Source organism: Syngnathoides biaculeatus, chromosome 19, assembly GCF_019802595.1.
Source record: "Syngnathoides biaculeatus isolate LvHL_M chromosome 19, ASM1980259v1, whole genome shotgun sequence".
Lineage (NCBI taxonomy): Eukaryota > Metazoa > Chordata > Actinopteri > Syngnathiformes > Syngnathidae > Syngnathoides > Syngnathoides biaculeatus.
Window position 1 is genome coordinate 17,075,293 of NC_084658.1, and position 18,987 is coordinate 17,094,279.

Here is an 18,987-nt window from a genome sequence, read left to right on the forward strand (position 1 = left end):
TAAAAGTCACTGATTCACAGTAGTGTGCTTCTGACTGATGATATGTTTTGAGGTCTACCAATCCAAAAGGCGCCCCGACCTTTTTCGGACCATCTTTCACGTGGACCTACTTTGCAGATACGCATAGACCAAAAAAAAAAAAAAAAAAGACGACTAAATTCACAACTTGCGCTTGAATGCGTTTGTTGCGCAGTATACGAAGACCGCTAATTAGCCAACCGTTGCCAGGAAACGGGAGATGCTGTAATTTGCGTCATCTGGGAAGTTGACGGGCGGCGGATGTAAAAGCGCAACCCAAGGCAGGGTCCATTATTTTCAAGCAAGTCAACACGGAGTGACCTCGATGGAGCCGCACAAAAGGACGGCGGCACAATTTGACGCAGCGGCAGAGGACAAAAGCGAGCGTTTGCGTCCTTTCGCCGCCGCCGCCGTCGAGGTTTCGGTCTCGGTGAACGCGCCGCTTCTCGAGGTCGGCGCCTTCCGCCACGCGTGACCTCGGCTGACGTCAACGCCGTCCGGGAAGAAGTCGTCGCTCCGTCTGCGCAAATTGAGCGCATTTGCGCTCCGAATGGCTTCCGAACAAAAGCCGGGAGCAGTCGGATATCGTTCGTACGCGGCCGAAAGCGCCTCCTGGCCCGCTTTCTTACTCCTCCGCTGCTCGGGGTCATCCGAAACGTTGAAATTGATTTCCGATTCGGCACCGCGGGAGGTTCATAGCGGGTGACGAAGTATCGGAGGCGCCCCCCCCCCCGCCGTGGAGCACTTGAACGCCATCGGGCGAACTTGACAGATCCAGTGAAGCCGAGTCTGAATTTGCCATTTTTGGAACGGATCGATCGGCTTGGCTTCCAATTCGTTACTGAGTGCGACCATCAATATATTGCGCACCTGCCGTGGGGGCTTTTTTGGGGGGTCATTTTTCCATTTTCTGCAATGAAATCTTTAAATGACAATATTCATTTGGGATTTCTGCTGTCACTATCACACAGCAGATGTTAAGTTTACCCATGAGAGAAGTGACGATTTTGTCGCAGTCACTTCAGGTTTTGACGTCGTTTTTTTGGCCTTCGTTCTCGAATGGCAAGTCATCAAAATTCGCACTTTGTGCTGAAAATGGAAGTAGTTTGCAATCCACGTCATCCGGCGAGGTTCGAGTTCGGTAGCGTACCCCAAACGTCCCCAGGGAGAGACGCCGGCCAAGCGATCCGTCAAGTGACTGCGACCGTCGCACATTTTGGGCCGCGGCAATCGGGCGAAATGCGAAAATCGGCTGCGTCCGTGATTAACGCCATCGCTGGGGGGGGGGGTTGAACACCATTTTTTTTTTTTTTTTTTTTTCAAAAACTCCCTTGAGTTTATGATTCATTAATAAGCCGCTGTCTGAAGTTTTAATCGTCAATCCGCTGACGAGCAAACGGCTTCGGGCAGCTCCTCGCGCGTTCGAAGACGTCCTGGACCAGGAAAGCGATGTTTCTCCGCCTCCGACCCCGTCGGTGAACCCCGTCGCTCTTATTTCAGGGATGACGGCGCAGAGATGACAAATCTTTGTGAAAATGACGGAAGACGAGCCCAAACCCTCTCTCAACAGGCAATCCCGATGGCGTCCTTTCGAGCACCTTCCGCGTCTTGATCATTTTTTTTTTTTTTTGTCCCACCTGTGCCTGAAAAATGGATTCCTTCATTTAGTAATCATCCGTTTTGTTCTTTTGGGTCAGCTGCCTTGCCGTCCTTAACGAGCTGGGTCTCCACAATCAAGTCAAACGATGATTCAGTTCTTTGCTTGCCTGACTCTGGAGCTAACACCCCACCGATGAAGTCATTCCTTTCCCTTCTTTGCCACATTCGGGTCCAACCAGTCCAAACTCGTCTTATGGAGCTGGTGTCCTGTCTGCCACCTGTCGATTCAGCTCACCGAGACCGAGCAGGCCCCTCCGCTACCTGCGTCCGACAAAGTTTTCGCCCGATCTCCCCCCACCCTTCCGACCCCTTACAGCATCGGAACCGTCGATTCTTACTCTGCCCTCCAGCCCAAAAATCCTTCCACTTATTTCTCGAACTAAACCTTGACCCGATTTCTCGGCCTTGCGTCGTCGTCGTCGCTACAGCTTTGTCTTCGCTTCTTTTTTTTATTTCAAATTTCCTTTCTTTTTTTTGAATACTTTAGTTCCCTTTTGCATAACTCGACGCAAGAATCGATGCGAGATAAGGAGGTCAACCGTGCGCGTGGCTTTTGTTATCGGTGAATACGCAATCAGCACGGATTCATACGAGCGCTAATTGACTGCAAATGCGGCGTATTCAGCAGCGGCTGGGGGGGGGGGGGGGGCTTCACCTCAAAAGGTTACGAATGGATTGGAATGCGTCGAGGACTTTCGTTAACGCCGGGTCCGTGCTCCAGGAAATGGCGAAAAAAAAAAATGAAAAATGAATTGAGATGACGATGAACTGCGCAGAAAGAATTTTATTCCGGCACGTTCTTTTCTTTTCTTTTCTTTTCTTTTTTTTTTTTTTTTGTCAAGGCCAACGTCTCATAACCTCGACCGTCGTTGTCGTGACGCGGTCCGAGGAACACGGGAAGCTCTTCTGGAAACTTTGCTCGGGTTTGGCCGTTGAGGTTAAGCCGCACGCTGGACTAGCGGTTAGCAAATCTGCTTTGCAGCGAAAAGGTTCTGCTGCGTATTCCCCCACATTGGGAAAAATATGTACAGTAAAATAGAAGTCGTGGCCAGAACCACTTTTTTCGCCCCCATGTTGCAGTTGACCCCGTGACCCTTATGAGGATAAGCGGAGGGATGATTAATTTGCCGTGCGGGCATTCCAGATGCGCAAAAAAAAAACGCTTTTGAACATTTAACGAACGTCCTAATTCGGTTGCAAAGTAGGACGACCTCGTTGGGGGGGTGGGGGGGTGCAAGAGCGCAACCACGCGACCGCTCCTGATAGGGACGAGGACGACTTCCATTTTTAGCGAGGCGCGTTTCATTAACGACGCGGAAGAGATGCAAATTTGGCTCTCGGCGCATCACGAATGGTGGATTACGTGCACGTGACTTTTGTTGCGAGGGCAAGACGCCATCTTTGCTCACGTTTGCGAGGTATTCGGTCAATATTGAGAAAATGGGATTTCTCACAATCGTCCAGTTTATCATTCAAATGTATTTATTTTTTTTTGCTAAAATGCCAGAAATCTGCCAAAGGTTGTGTTTGAGAAAACATTTAGTAGTACCACCTTGAAAGTTTTGGAGGATCAAACACCCCCCCCCCCCCCGGAACTACTTTGATGGCTCAAGACAAAATTGGGTCAATGTCTGTCATGCCCCAACTCTCAAAAAAGTCACTCGGAATCGAACATTTTTAGGCAGTGGCGGTCTTTGGAAAGTTGTGAAACAAAATTGGCCCCCCAGGACTAGTTCGAGCGATCGGGACGAGACTGGGCGAACACGGCCACCGAGAAAAGATTCCTGATCCCAAAAAGTCTCAAGGACTTGTGCTCAAAACTGAACGTGAAGATTGAATTTGTCGAAATGAGCCCCAATCGTGTGCAGGTGTCCTAAACAGACGTCCACTAGGACACCGGAGCCCCTGCACGGATGTCCATTTTTCCCGACTCTTTGACGCCCCTGGCAGCAAAGGTGCAAGGATGTTGTTCAAGTGTCGAACAGGACAAACCGGACCTTCCTCCGCCATAAAATAAAAGCTGAAGTGGGGGCGGAGCCGCCGCCGCCGCGTCACACCTGCGTCCTCTCGCCGAACGCGTTCGGAGACCGCTCAGCAGCTCCTGTCGGCGGCCGCGCCACCCCGAAGGACCCCGCCCCGCGCCGAGCCGTGCGTAAAAGGCGCACCGGACTCGCGGAGCTTCCCCTCGTCTCGCTGCCCTCAGTCCGCATGGCGCGACTGGTCGAGCGCAGGCGAGAACCGAACCCTCCCGAAGTCGGCTCGGCCCGGAACTCTGCGGCGGCATGATCGACTCGTCCAACGTGAGCCTGAGCTGCGCGCAGTGCCCGGCCGCGTCCGCCGCCGTCGCGGAGGCGTCGGGCTCGACGCCGCCTCCCCCTCCGCCGCCGCCGTCGTCGTCGTCGTCGTCGTCTTCGTCGTCGTCGCTCAGCCCGACGGGTCACGCGGTGGTGGCGGCGTGCCTGGGCTCGATCGGCACTCTGGGCTTCGTGTGCAACTCTGTGGTTCTGGCCATGTTCCTGCGCTACCGGGCGCTGCGGACGCCCATCAACCTGCTGCTGGTCAGCATCTCGGTCAGCGACCTGCTGGTCAGCGTGCTCGGGACGCCCTTCAGCTTCGCGGCCAGCCTCCGCGGCCGCTGGCTGATCGGACGCGCCGGCTGCGTGTGGTACGGCTTCGTCAACGCCTGCTTGGGTGAGTGCGCGCCGCTCCGTCATCTTGCGCTGCGCTTCTTCGTTATTGCAACGGTCACAACCGCGGCGCGGGGGCCTTTATGGACCTCGCACTTGCCGGGACGCTGCAAATTGCACTTCAGTTGCATCCTTTGGCGTTCCTGCATTACCCCCCCCACCCCCCACCCCCCAACGCGCGTCGTTCATTCCGGATCAGCTGAAACACGCAAAGTGTGCAAAAATATAATATAAATATATTTACAATAGAAGGCCACTTTCGCCGCACACGTTACGGCACTTTGGGTGAAAAGCGGGGGGCACCTGCACCGCAGGCTCCCGCCGCCGTTACGCCGCCCCTGGCTTGTGGCACACGTTTTTGTGTTGACATTGGCAACACGACTCGGTTGCCGCTCATATTTTGCCATATATTTTTGGTGACAAAATATCAAAACAAAACGAAAGAAACGTTGAATTCTTCCCTCGAACACATCTGCTGCTCCATTTGTGTTCAGTACTGACCCGTGACGGGGTGTATCGTAGACTTTCGCCAGAAAACGCTTACCTGGCAAACATTTAGCGTGCTTCCATTTGCCACACAAACTCTTATGTGACAACATGACCTCATAAAACACAAAACAAAGTGAAGTTGCTGCAAGCGGCATCTCTTCAACGCAAATTCAATTTTAAAAAAAAATGGACGCATGCACACGAAAATGCACTTTTAGGCCCCCAAGTCCACGCCGAGGCGACAGGTGGCGCTATAAGCGCTCACTTGTGGCCGATCGCAAGTCGGAGAAATGTCATGTTGGCATCACCGAATGATGACAAAAATGATCCATCCGTCCATTTCTTTTTGCCGCTTAGCCTCATGAGGGTCAGCGGGCAGGAGGCGGGTTGAACTGGTCGCCAGCCAATCGTAGGGCAGATTAAAGCCAACGACCAATCGCTCTCACAATCACACCTATGTGCAGATTTGAGAGTGTCCAATTAACGTCGCACGTTTTTGGGACGTGGGAGCAAAACCGGAGAAAACCCACGCAGGCGGGGCCGGGATCGAACCCGGGTCCTCAGCACTGTGAGGCCAACGCTTTACCAGCTGAATTCACCGTGCCGCCTGACAAAAATATGTGCAGGAAAATTGTTATAAAAAAATGCTTATCATATGGAAGCAGACGAGAAGAATGTTGTGATTTTTTTTTTCCTTTCTCTAATGTAATAACGCCCAGTGCTGGTTAGACTGTTATCAATCATAATTGGCTCAAATGAAATTGAGTTTCATTTGGGATTAATTTGGTTTTGCAATTTTTTTTTTTTTTTTTTTTTGAGGGTGGCGGAATGCTGAACTTTTACGATGGCAGGAATCGGTCTGCACGACGTGAATTCTGTGGGGCTACTGGACCTTTTTTTTTTTAAATTATTATTAATTATTTTTTTTTGCTATACGTGGCCGCGATTTGAATCGTATTTTCCGAACGTAGGCACATGACGCGAGGCCGCGCTTTGATTTGCGACACGCCGCATGCAATTGTGACGCCTTCTCAATGAAGACACTAAATTAGTAAATTACGAGGCCATCGCAATGGCGCTGCAGGCGGGGGGGGGTGGGGGGTCGTTCCTCATCTTTCGATCATGTGTACTGCATTATTAAACGTAGTCTATATGCAAGCAATTTCATGCAAGACAGGACAGGTACTGCATTAAAAAAAAAAAGAAGGTGGCAGTAAATTCCTTTTTTTTTTACCGCACAATATACGTGTTTAATAGGAGCAGGTGGAAAAACTTTTACACTTGTTCCAGTTAACTGTGGAAAACGTTTTTTACGCACTGAATGCGCTCCCTCCGCTGTGCACCTGGGGGCGGTATAATGCAGACGTGGCTATCGGAAGCCCGTCGCGACTCTGCGGTCATATCAGTCGTTCTTCACAGAGGATAAAGAACGCAAGCCTGTCAGTATTATATCCCGTCTACATGCGTTGCGCCACTTTTTGTGTTCCAATATCTGTTGTTTAAAGGGTTCGAAGACATGCATAGATTCTATGTGTTAGCTCTGTCTACGGCGTTTCCTGTGATGTGTTAGCAAGATTAAGCATAAAGCGAGCGGATTGAAGGGCAAAGTTGTGTGGAAAACTCTTTGGAAGGATTTCCTGGAGGTGGGTGGACGCGTCCCAATACTTTCGCCCACCCTCAGCGTATTCCACCCGACCACATTTGCTAGCGCGCTAAAACGTGACATTGTCCGTTACACAATTAGCGCGCATCAACTTTGAGCCTGGCGAGCGATCAGCAGCCTCGTCAGCTCATTAGCGCTCAAAGGCAGAGGGCAAAGGTCAGGACCCCGGACGGTCATCGTCGCAGGCACGCCGGCCGTTTCCGGTCCTCGGAAAAGTCGCCGCTTCCTTGGCTCTTGTTTGTGCGCCGTCCAAATGCGAATCAAGTGACCCGCCAATTGGGTGGCAGCGAGCGGCTTGCGACGGGGGAGGGGGGAGAACAAGTCCGACTTGTGAGAAACTTATGAGAAATGTGGCCACAGCTGCAATCACTGAGCCAGGATTAGGACTTTTGCCGACTCGGCGGAAGGACGCCGGCCCGGCCCATACGGCCGGGGGTGCGAAAAAAGGAGGACTTTTGAACTTGGAGACTTTTCGGATTGTAAAAAAGGGGATTTTTTTTTTTTTTGGGGGGGGGGGGCTGCGATGCGAGTGCTTCAGACTCCCACCGCTAGATGGCGCTGGCCAAGATCACAGTTTCTGGCCACCGCCATTCACCTCGGCCTGCTGTGAAATTTGCTAGCCGCGATGCGCCATGAAGCTAATTTGCACACGGCCCAATACGATGGCAAATCCAAATCCAGACTCAGACCAGGAGGGCTGGTTTTGGTTGGTCCCCCCCAAAATCTTTCAATGAACGGTGTCAGAAAGTGCGCATCCTCAGCCAATCAGGAGTGGAGCATCCCGGACGTGCGCTTATGCTCATTAGTGCTGATTTGCGCCTGGTTTTGTCGGTTTTCCCCAATGGAACGCGGACACTGACAAAATTGGCGTTAACGCTCTTCATTAAAGAAGGAAAGAAGCTCGATGCGCACGAAAATCACTCGCGCAAAATGATAGCAATATGCCAGCCACCATGGCCAAGCTTTCTTCTTGATGATGATGATGATGATGATGATTTATTTTCACTTCATCTGAACTTCACTTGTTGCGGCTCAACTCGTCCGAGCAAAAACTGGATTTGCGAATGAATTTTTTTTTCATTTTCTCACGCCGACGTCTTATCTGCACTTCCTGAGTGAAACTAAATTTTAAACACAATGAGACCAGTGTGTCATAATAAATAAACCACCGAAAAAAGTGATTTTCTCCCCCCCCCCTGCAGTTCTTCTTTTGTTTGATCATCAAATCTATGTGTGTGTTTGTGTTATACCGCCCTCCGGTGGCCACAGCGCGCATATCGGAAGCATTGAATCATGGTGCACAAACTGTTTCAAGGTTCTCTTTTGCTTATTGCAAAAGCCGATTCCCAAAAAATGTATTTTGAGGTGGTGGGGGTGGGGGTGGGGGGGCATTTTGGGCAAGCTGTATTTCCCGGCGTACGCGACGTGACGGACTGCGATTGTGCTCGTCAGGCATCGTGTCGCTCATCTCGCTGGCCGTGCTGTCCTACGAGCGCTACTGCACCATGACGGTACCCAACATGGCGGACGGCCGCGACTTCCGCCCGGCGCTGGGCGGCATCTGCTTCTCCTGGTTGTACTCCATGGCCTGGACGGTGCCCCCCCTGCTGGGCTGGAGCCGCTACGGCCCCGAGGGTCCCGGCACCACGTGCTCGGTGGACTGGCGCTCGCAGACGGCCAACAACGTCTCGTACGTGTTGTGCCTGTTCGCCTTCTGCCTGGTGCTGCCTTTCGGCGTCATCGTCTTCTCCTACGGGAAGCTGCTGCTCGCCATCCGACAGGTGAGCTTTCGAAAGCGGCGTTTGACGGAACCCGAGTGCGGCGCGCCAAAAATGAACGATTTGCAAGTCTCCCCGTTCACGAGGGGAGGCGGTCTCGGACCCAAAGCGAGACGGTCCCTTCGTGAAAAAGTCCAAACTGCCGCGCGACGCCATCCGAATTCAAGAACTGTATCCCGGACTCTTTCGTCTGCAGCTCTCCGGCGGAGTGTTTGCGGGCTTTCTCGGGTGGGGGTGGGGGGGTCCCGAGTGGGGAGGCCTCCTTCTGGCGCCGCCGCCGCCACGCGGACCGGATTTCACACGCCACCTCGCAATGCACACCACAGACCTCGTGGCGCCGACGAGTCACATGACGCCGGGAAGGGATGAGTGACAGTTTCACCTTGGGGTGCGCTCGCTTTTGTTGCCAGCGGCTTAAACATCAACGGTTGAAGTTATTTTGAGAGCCACAGAAAAATGTACTTAAAAAACAAAACCAAAAAAAACTGGCTGCATTTTAGAAACGTCTCATTTCTTCAGTCCGCCGCCATGACGACGCCGAGTCAAATATTTCATATACAATATCATCTCCAATAAATGGGATTGGTGAACTCGCGTTTATGGCGAATTGGACGATGCTTGGTCTGAATGACTCAACAGATTTTAAAAAATTTGGGACGACTATTTTTTGTTTTGGCCGAGTTATTTCAATTAGAAAAATCGTTTTGTTTGTTTTTTTATGACGTTGCATAGAACAATTTCTCTCAAGAACTCGAAAGAGCGCCGATGAACGATCTCATGTTCTCCAGCGCAAAGTCGATCTTTTGCCTTTGGGTTAGCGAGACGTGCTAATCCCTGCGGTCTCAGCTTTTGTTGGCCCGACAAAGATTTCACTGTGAGGATTGAGGAATGCGTCTTTGGGTCGTAGCGGATCGGAAGCCTTTGCTTTGATTTGCAGCCTACGAGCCTGGGAAATGCTCAGAATAGCTATTTATTGATCCATTTTTTTTTTTTTTTTTTGCTCCTCTCTTGAAAGTGGAGCGTACAACACGGTTGCGGTGATGCGACGGTGAATTTGAATCCGATCTTTTCCCGACTGGAAAGGAGCGGCCGGCGGAATATTTCTTATTTCGGCCTCCTCCGAAATGAAAGTCGAGCGCTCTCCGGTTACTTTTACCTCGCCGGCGTACGCAACGAGACGAAAAGCAGACCGAGAGAACGACTTGCGGACGTTGATTCTTCAATTTGAACATTTCCAAAGTCGACTTTTTCATTCACGTCAACAGAAACAGAGAAAAAAAAAATGGACAGGATAATCCTAAAATTTGTTGCAGAGTAACGAAATTTGGGCGTGGGCCAAGCGTAACTGTTATTACACATTTGTTACGAATGAACATTCGAACGTCTCCCTAAAATCCGCAAAATAATTGTGAAAGCTTTTTCTGCGAAATGTTTGCGCTCACACTTGGCCACCACGGACCCGAGTGACAGCAGTAACTGACTAAGGTGTACACGATTGGCCTAAATATGACAGTAGCGCCTCGTTAACTACCGATATTATCATAAAGTGCAAGTATAGTTTGGGGATGTACAGAATTCAATTATTCACCAGTATAGTCAGTCGTCTGTGGCGCGTGACATTGGACGCGTTTTGTGGAAAATATGATATGACGTATTTGCAGATGGGCGGCACGCTGGTAAAGCGTTGGCCTCACAGTTCTGAGGGCCCGGGTTCGATCCCGGCCCCGCCTGTGTCGAGTTTGCATTTTCTCCCCCTGTGTCTGTGTGGCTTTTCTCCGGGCTTAAACCCCCCCCCCCCACATCCCCAAAACACGCAACATGAATTGGACGCTCTAAATTGTGACTGTGAGTGCGGGTGTTTGTCTCCATGTGCCCCGCGATCGGCTGGCGACCAGTTCAGGGTGTGCCCCGCCTCCTGCCCGTCGCCAGCCGGGATAGGCTCCGGCACTCCCAGCGACCCTCGTGAGGATAAGCAGCACAGAATATGGACGTTTTGGGACTCGGATTTGAATTTGAGTCGACCGGCGAAACTCCTGCGGTGGGCCGCAAAAATGTCCCGCGGGCTGCGGCTTGGCCACCGCGCGCCGCACGTACGCAATGTGTCAACAAGAAGCAGCTCCCAAATCCGGCCGATAAGCGCGACCCTGTGGGCAAAATACGAGCAGATTATAGATAACGAATTTTCTAGGTCACTTCTCACAAGCGCACGTTGAAATCAGCTGTCAATCTTTTATGATTATTTTTTTAGCGACTGTCAATTAAAGGTTAAGACGAGCCGTCAATGAATCGACTTGAAATCAATCGTTTGACGCGTTAAAGTCCCTCAAACTGCATTTTCTTTCATTTTCTGTTTTTTTTTTTTGGGGGGGGGGGTCATCCCGTCTTCCGAGGAGTCAACTTCTCTCAGCTCGTCCTCATTCGACGCCTGTCGTCAGGCATCTTTAAATGTCGTTAAAAAGGAGGTGAGGTGTCGAGGAGGCGTCGCCTGTTTTTTATTTCGCCGACGTCCCAAGCGGAGGAGAAGAAAAACAGCTCCAGATGCAGCCAGAGAACAAATGACGAGAAGGAGGCGCCGACGTGTCGATGGCACCTTGTGGGCGTTGAGGCTAATTTGAAGCCGTGCTACTGACGAGCCGCATTAGCCCGCGTTTGTTAAACTGCCGCTTAAAGTAGACGGTTGAAAAACTGGTGAAGGTTCTGCGGTCCAAGCGCTCGGCCTTTTATCGATCAAACGCTGGCATGGTGACCGCACAGCAGAGATTCCAAAGTCTGTAAGATGAGGTAGCTCTAAAAGTTAAGCTAGCTGCTACGCGGTCGGCAACAGTTCTACGCCGCAGCCGAGTTCAGATCAACTGAGGTTTTGTCTCACTGCCTCCAGCCAGTAAACAACCGGATGAGACCAAATTGTCTTCAATTCAACCACAAACAAAACCGAGATAATAGTTTTACTCCCTATCTTTAAAAAGCAAAGACCGAGTCCGAAAACTGGCCGACCTGACGGATTCAAGAAAGAAAAACTGCTTTCTACCATCTGAACCGAACACATTTAGATTGAAGACTTGCGCATGTCAAGCAGACCAGGAAAAGCTCATCCATGTTTTGATCTCAAGTTGTCTTGGCTATTGTAACGGTCTTTTGACTGGGCTCCCCAAAAAGACCACAACAAAGGGGTCAGAGCAAGTTTTTTTTTTTTTTTTTTTACGCCGGCTTCCAATCAGTTTCACAATAGATTTGAAAGTTCTGCTACTGGTCTGTAAATCACTAAATGGTTTCGGTTCCTGAACGCACGAAAGAAATGCTTATGGGATGCGAAGCCTGTCCGGCTCTGAGATCGACTGACTGAGGTCTAAGCGTGGAACGCGTAGTCCAAAACGAACGTGGCATTTTTTTTTTTTTTTGCAGCAGCAGCAGCACGTGATGCAAAAAATGAAAGAAGAGAAGAAGTCAAGTAGGAACGGTTTGAAAACGCTTCTCTTAACCCTTTGCCCGGTGTACGCTTTTAATTGTAGCTTTATTACTTCCTGTTTAAATGCTTTCAATGTGCTTGGTTATGCTTTTGTTCCGCACGTCTTGCGCCAAGCCATGTGCGCATGTTTTCTTTGTTGTCCGTCATTGCGCCGAGCGTGGCCGACAAAGACGGCAATTTCCTTTTTTGATATTTTGTTCTTCTCGCACCCGCTGCGTCCGTCCCGGCTTCTTTTGTGCCGACGGGAAAGCGACGTTAAGTTCAAAGCGACCGCAAAAAAAAAAAAAAAAAAATCATCCAGAGAACAAAACAGCAGTCGTTCGGCGTCGGGCGCGACGCAGATGACGCGCGGTCGGCAGGCGGTCGGCGGCGCACGGCATCTGTTCACCTGACTGAAAACTGTACGTTTCCATTTGATCCCCGTCCGTAACCATGGCGACCAGAGCCCGCGGCACGTACGCCGGCCATCGTTAACTCTGCACACCGAGCGGCATTTAAATCCGAAGCAGTTTTGCATTCGGCGTGAAATGTTCCCTTTAACGCCGACAAAACGTGTCGGGAGACCTTTGCTCCAGCCGTGAATCCGTCAGCGGTTGACTCGTTATCTTGACCGGACAAAATCCAATCAAACGCTCCAGTTCCAATTAGCGGAGGCGGGTTCGCGACCCCCGGACTCATTTTATCCACGTCCCCGCGCCCCCCTCCAAGGTCGGGGAGCAGAGACGGTTCACACTCTTTCCCACTTCCTCCGAAAAAAAACCTCTCGATCGATTCGGGAATCCGTCCGAGTCCTCGAAAGATGCCAAATCTGGTTGGACAAATCTTTGCTTCTGAGTGCGTGGGGACAGCGAAATGCCCCGTAAAACGCCGACCGAGGGAGTCGGTCGGTCCGTCGATCGGGTTTTAGGTGGAGTGAGGCTTGGGCTTAAATGTCAATGCAAGATTTTTTGGATTTTTTTTTTTTTTTTTTCCCCTCGGGTGTTAACCTTCACACTCGCCGATGGTGATATTTCCGCCGGGAAATTGTGTAAAATGGGATTTGCCAGCCTCGGTGCGTCGAATGCAGCGAGTCCAGTGAAAGCTTCGTCTTAAGTCAGCACTTGATACGGCAGCTGGACTAGTTTTTCCCTTTTTCTTTACGTAACTTTGCAAACGTAACATTTACGTTGCAGATCTGAGCGTTTGCCTTTAAAAAATCAACGGCAGAGCCTTCAACGCTCCGATGAAAACAACTTGTATTTGTCCGTCAATCCGTCATTGGCATGGACCGTCCCCCCGGATCGATTGTCGCGACTTGTCAATCGTAGCGAGCGACATATTGGCTCGGTTTTAAGTGAATGACTTCCACGGGAACCTCGTCAACAAATCAACTGCAGCCAAGTCAATATCGCACGTAGAAAATGCTGCTCATGCTCATTCCTTGAAGTTCATTTATGTGGAGCCCGAAGGTTCCCGAACGGTGTCAAATGGAGATCAAGGTGATGGGGTTTTTTTTTCTCCTTTGGGTCCTTTGCTAATGAACTAAAAGATGACTTATCGAACGTCGTGTCAAGTCTCCAACTCCGGCACGTACGGTACGACGGTTTGATTCCCTGAGATTGAAGCACGTTTGCGGGGCAAAAGTCACCACAGGAGAAAGAAAGAAAGAAAGAAAAGAGCACCAAACTCCTGGATGGCATCAAAGAAAATCAACTTTTCTCCGCGTTTTAGTCAACTTGATCCTGCGCGTTGGTCATTCTTCACCTTTTCCAAACAGAGCTGATCAGTGGGTTCAAAAACGACAATGACTTCTTTCGACTCGCCGACTGAACCTGATCAAAATTTGCCGGTGGGAACTTGTCGGGAAACTCTCCGCCACCTCGATCCTCGTCGGTGCTTCCGCGGGCACTTCGTGGCGGTTTTTCTTGAAAACTGTGAACGCGAAGTTGAAAATGTTTGAGTACGTCGAGTCCCCGTTGCAGGTGCGCAGCCGCACCTCGCTGGTGACGCGGCGGCGGGAGCGGCGGGTGCTGCTCATGGTTCTGACCATGGTGGTCTGCTACCTGGTCTGCTGGCTGCCTTACGGCGTGGTGGCCCTGATGGCCACCCTGGGGCCCGGCGACCCCCTCGGCCCGGAGGCCAGCGTCCTGCCGTCGCTGCTGGCCAAGTCGTCCACGGTGGTCAACCCCTTCATCTACATCTTCATGAACAAGCAGGTGGGCTCCGCCGCCAGCCGCCTCCTCTCGCGCGCGTCGATCTGAGCCAGACCCCAAACGCTGAAAAAGTCTGAACAAATTATTTTGTACAGTTGCTACTAAGTTGTTGTTGTTTTTTTTTTTTTTGCACAGACTGCTCCAGATCGAACTTAACCAAAGTCCACTCAAATGGATTTTAGATTGATTGTAAAGAGGAGGCTTCGAAAAACTCCGTCTGTGTTGTAGTTCTCGTTGGCCTGCCAAGCGACGTCAGGGAGGAGTCACGTTTGTATGTATTTGGACTGAAATCCTGGCCTTTCGGGCCGGATCTGCACGGCGGTTTCAGTCTTCAGTTCCTCCCAGCCCATCAATAGGTCCGCCGTGCGTTGAGGCGAGTTGAAGGCTTCAACCGCCGCGCAGAACGACGACGGGCCGACGCCCGCACCCCCCTTCTCCGCCTCTCCGTGACCCTTCTGGTCTCTCTGAATCACTCCAAGTTTGAGTTCAGTGTCGATCTCGTCCGACCAAGACCAAGAACGAAGACAAAATGCCGGCAAAGGATTTTTGGAGTCACGCGGCCCCCTGGGGAAATGTAGTAGACTTCAAGTATACGTGCGGAACGGGAGAGTATACTAAGTACACTACGTTTATCCACGGGGGCCACCGGTGCATCTTTTCAAGACCTCGGGACCGATCTGGACCACGACCACGACCACGACGACTTCTGCGTCATCGCTCACATTTCGACAGAGGAGTCATTTCAGTTCAGCGCCGTTACCCTTTTTTTGTCTTTAACGCTTTTATCCTGATGCCTTTTTTCCCCCCAAGATTTATTCTCTTACCTCGCGTATCTTGGAATCTTTCGACCGGCACGTCCCCAAACGCGAACAAACATTTTCCACGCCGATCGTCGTGTAAAGGATTAAAAACGTCACGCTGCGGAAGATTAAGAAACGTTAACCCTTTGTCGACGAGCATTTTGACAATGGAAAATCCTGTGTAAAAATTAAAATTTGCTGAAGCGAGACGGCCAGTTATCATCTCGCGGTCCTGGAGAAGGACGGCGACACGGAACTGCCGAAATCCGGAGATGTGGAACATAGACTTAAATATAAGAGTGCATAACTATGGAAATTTGGAAACATCGCGCATTGAGAGATCCAGAAAGAGTCGCTGAAGCCATTCATAGCGAGTTCGTGAAGACGTTTGACTTTGGATGGCAAAAATATTCATGTAAATCCACCACATACCGATTCTGTGTGTGTGTGTTCAGTTCTACCGCTGTTTCCGGGCCTTCTTCAGATGCTCCGACGTGGAGCCACGCTCGAGCCTCAAAACCTTCTCCAGGGCGACCAAGACGCTGCGCAGCGTGCGGCCGGAGCTCCGCGAGTGCCCGCCGTCCTCCGCCCGGGCCTCGGCGCCGCCGCCTCCGCCTCCGCCGACGACCCGTCCCGGACCCAAATTGACTCTGGTGGCTCATTACAGAAAGTGAGGACATTCGAGACCTCGCACAAACTTTGCCGACTTGGGCTCTGCCGGACCTTTTGCGGCTCGCTCGTGTGCGGACTGAACGACCGGACTCGGACCCGTCAGGACTTTCCCATTGACAGTCGATAGAACCGCACAGGAGCGCAAGCGTTTCCATGAAGAACCTTCAGTTGAGATGGGATAAAGGAACCGTCGCAAGACCTTCACTGGAGTTTTTGAGCGTTGCGACAGCAGAAGTCGGCCCACGCGTGAGCGTGACGTTGCCAACTGGTTGTTTATTTTCAACCTTTAGTTACGCAGACGAGGCGACGGGCCGAAGGGAAGACGCAACCCTACGATTAGCGCAGTTAGCACCGAAAGAAAAAACGCTTGCTAAGCGGCTCCGTCGCTAAAAACACACAAAAACGTGACGCATTGGACTCAAAATAATCAAATAAAGCACTTGTGGACTTGTAAAACTTTATTATTTTTTCAAATGTGTGTGTGTGAGGAAAGCGAGAAGAGATAAAAAAAAAAAAAACAATGCTTGGATGAGCGCTTGAAAGGACTCAACGGGCGCGACGCTAAAAGATGAAATATCTCCTTGTAGCGGAATGTTTTATTCATTTTATATTTTTTGAAAGGTCTCGGAATGGCTTTGGCGTTCCAAAACCGCGGTTGGGTTTCAAAGTCGTCTTGCAGCTTCAAATGAATGTTTTAGAACTGAATAAACAATTTCAACGTTTGCTTTTAAAATGGAGTTGTGGTTTCAGAACACGGTTAGGGTCTGAAAAAGAGCTCCAACATCAGAAAACCCCGACTCAGCAGGAAAAAAAAAACAACAAAAAAGAAATGCACGACATTGTCTGACAAATTGTAACATTAAAGATTGACTTTAAACAATTGAATTACAATTTTCCCCAATACATTTTGAACAAAAAGAAATTATATTTTGAAAAAAAAAAAAGAACCCTGTTCTCCAAAGCAGTAATAAAAATCCCTCCGCGTAGTTTACGACACAATGCAAGAATTTAATCCGGGTCGTAAAATGGTGCGAGCGTCCTTTTTGCACCCCCGGCGTGCCGCAACCTCACAAGCAAGGCATTATTGACGGGAGCCCGCCCAGAGTTTAGCGCCGTAAAACCTGCCACATACGAGAACCCGCCCGGGAAAAACGACTCAATCGAGAACGAACGCTGTATGCTAACGTTAGCCAAACGTTTGGCTTGATAAATTTTGCTACGTTTTAGTGTTACTTAATGGTGAGTTGAAGTTTTACAGTGACAAATAAAATCACGATTTTGTTCGTTGTAAAAAAAAAAAAAAAACCACAACAAGCTACATGAAATGTCATGGACGCACACTCGAGTACTATGTGCATCGTAGTTGCGTCACGGCGTTGACTGGAGGTTCTTTTGTCAACAACTTTGTGACTTCCGGATTCCAAAAAAAAAAAAAATTCCCAGTCCGGTCATGTCTGAGGACGCGAATCGTAAATCACGGGCCCAGAAAAAGTCTTTGCGGCTAGCTAACGTGGTCGCGCGCAGTTTTTGCACAGATCGGCTTTGTGCGGACTCCCAGACAGTAAATTATGTGTAGCGCGTCGTGCTGTGTATTGGAAGCACAAAGCGTCATTGTGGCTTCTTCCGCCTCAAAGCTTATCTCGCATCTCCTCATGCGCCCCTTCGGCCCCCCGCTGGACTTTTTTTTGCTCAATTACGGCAAAAGTCTGCCGAGATTTTCTCACGGTCAATTGCTTCCAAACTTATCTTTGCGTTCTTAATAACGTGATAACGTTTTTGACCTTTGCTATTTTCTCATCCAATTATCTGGACTGGCTCTGTACCGCGCCAGCCAATCAGATACGATCGGTCGATCGACGGTGTGACCGCGTTCGACGTTTTTCGGACCTCAATTTGTCGACAGGAAAAGATCTGCGACGTGGAAAAACACTTCTGACCTCACAAATGGACCAAAAGTTCCGCAGAAACACTCCAAAGTGCCCCCCGAACAGCCAACTAAATGTTCTAGTTTGATGTTCCGCTAAAACTTCGAGCCGAGCGGTTTCTAAGTCAAAAAGTGGAGCAACGAAATCAAGGACTAGTGGTGCGAGGGAGGATCCTTGAGGGACGCCAAGAGACTCTCTTGCATTCTGCTGTTACAAAATTGGCACAGATACTCCAATATCCCCCAACCCCCCCCCCCACGCATAGTGTGTACTCAACGTTTATTCATTTAATCACGCTGGGAGAAAAACAAATCGGCTGCTCCACTTTTTAGTGCCGTCCCCCCCCCCCCACTTTAGTTTCCAGTTTCATTACTTTGCTTTAATTAAAGTGGGGTGGTAAGGGAGAAGGGGGTGGGGGGGGGGCGCTAAGTTTGCCGAAAAGATGCAATGACACACATAACGGCGGAGAGAGGGAAGGCTGGCCGGGATTTGTAAGAAGATTAATATTTCATCTGAGGCACGGCGAGGGAGCGACCCCCCCCGACCGGGACCGCGTTGCGGAGGATGTCCGTGGACGAGACCGTTCTTGCCCAGCCTCGGCGGACACGAGTGACCGAATGTGGGCAACAACACCAACAAAAAATGGCCACCGGGCGCCACCTCGAGTCAGCTCAAATGCGTTTTTTGTTGAGCAAGACTGCCTGACTGTGATCAGACCCCTCCCCCGCCGCGCCGCCGCCCCTATCTAACGCTCTCCTACAAGACTGACACCTCCCCCCCCAGCCCCCCCAGGGACAAGCTCGCCATCCTTGGAGGTGAACGCACACCACGCGGACCAAAAAAAAAAAAAAACCCAAAAACATCAGTACGACAACTTCTCCTTTTGAAGTCGTCAAAGCGCCACTTTGATGGAGCACAACGACACGCCACCAAACACATAAAATGTCTTTGTTTTGTTGCGCTCGACACAAACATGGATACAAAAGTCGTTTTAAAAGCCGACCTCCTCCTCAAGTTCGGGAACGACTCGCGACGCTCGATTCCCGATCGAGTATTCCGTTTTTATCAGTCTTTGTTTGCCAAAAGGTTGCGGTTTGGGTTCAGGGCTCAGGGCCGATAAGAAACATTGGTGGTACGGACCCAGCAGCGTGCGAAATTATGAATATAAATATCTAAAGTCGGGGGGGGGGGGGGGGGTGACTTGTTCACTCTTGCTTCCGTGCATTCTACTTGAACCGACTGAGTAATCTCAACAGAAACAAAAAAAAAAGCATCAAGATTCTGTTCCAGAACTGATCTTGAATCTAGTCCTCCGAGGCAGATCGGGTGTGTTTGGCAAGTGTTGCCCAAGGGACCGGCGGCAGAGTGCTGATGTCGTCAACTTGCACGTCGGTCAGTAAAGAATCAGAATCAGATACACGGGTCAAGCGTGTAAAAACACACAAGGAGTTTTTCTCCGCCAGTCGGACACTTCTTTGACGGCTAGATTCCGTTTGACGTCGCAGTTCGCGGGTTGTGACTCGTCAATCGGTCGTGCAGCTTTCCCGCACGCACGAAGAGTTTCAGTCAGTTTTTAGTCACGGTTTGAGGACAACCCAGAGCCATTTTGGGCCAAACTTAGGCCAGAAACAGCCCGAT

At 50.5% G+C, this 18,987-nt stretch overlaps 1 protein-coding gene across 1 annotated transcript; it reads left to right on the plus strand.

Moving 5' to 3' along the window:
• Positions 1-3,875: 3,875 nt before the first annotated feature.
• tmtopsb (teleost multiple tissue opsin b) lies at positions 3,876-15,972 on the plus strand. The gene is made up of 4 exons (XM_061805278.1): positions 3,876-4,368; positions 7,969-8,297; positions 13,722-13,955; positions 15,208-15,972. The coding sequence occupies exons 1-4, from the start codon at positions 3,960-3,962 to the stop codon at positions 15,424-15,426; spliced, it is 1,191 nt and encodes a 396-aa protein (XP_061661262.1). The 5' UTR covers positions 3,876-3,959; the 3' UTR covers positions 15,427-15,972.
• The last annotated feature ends 3,015 nt before the right edge of the window (positions 15,973-18,987 follow it).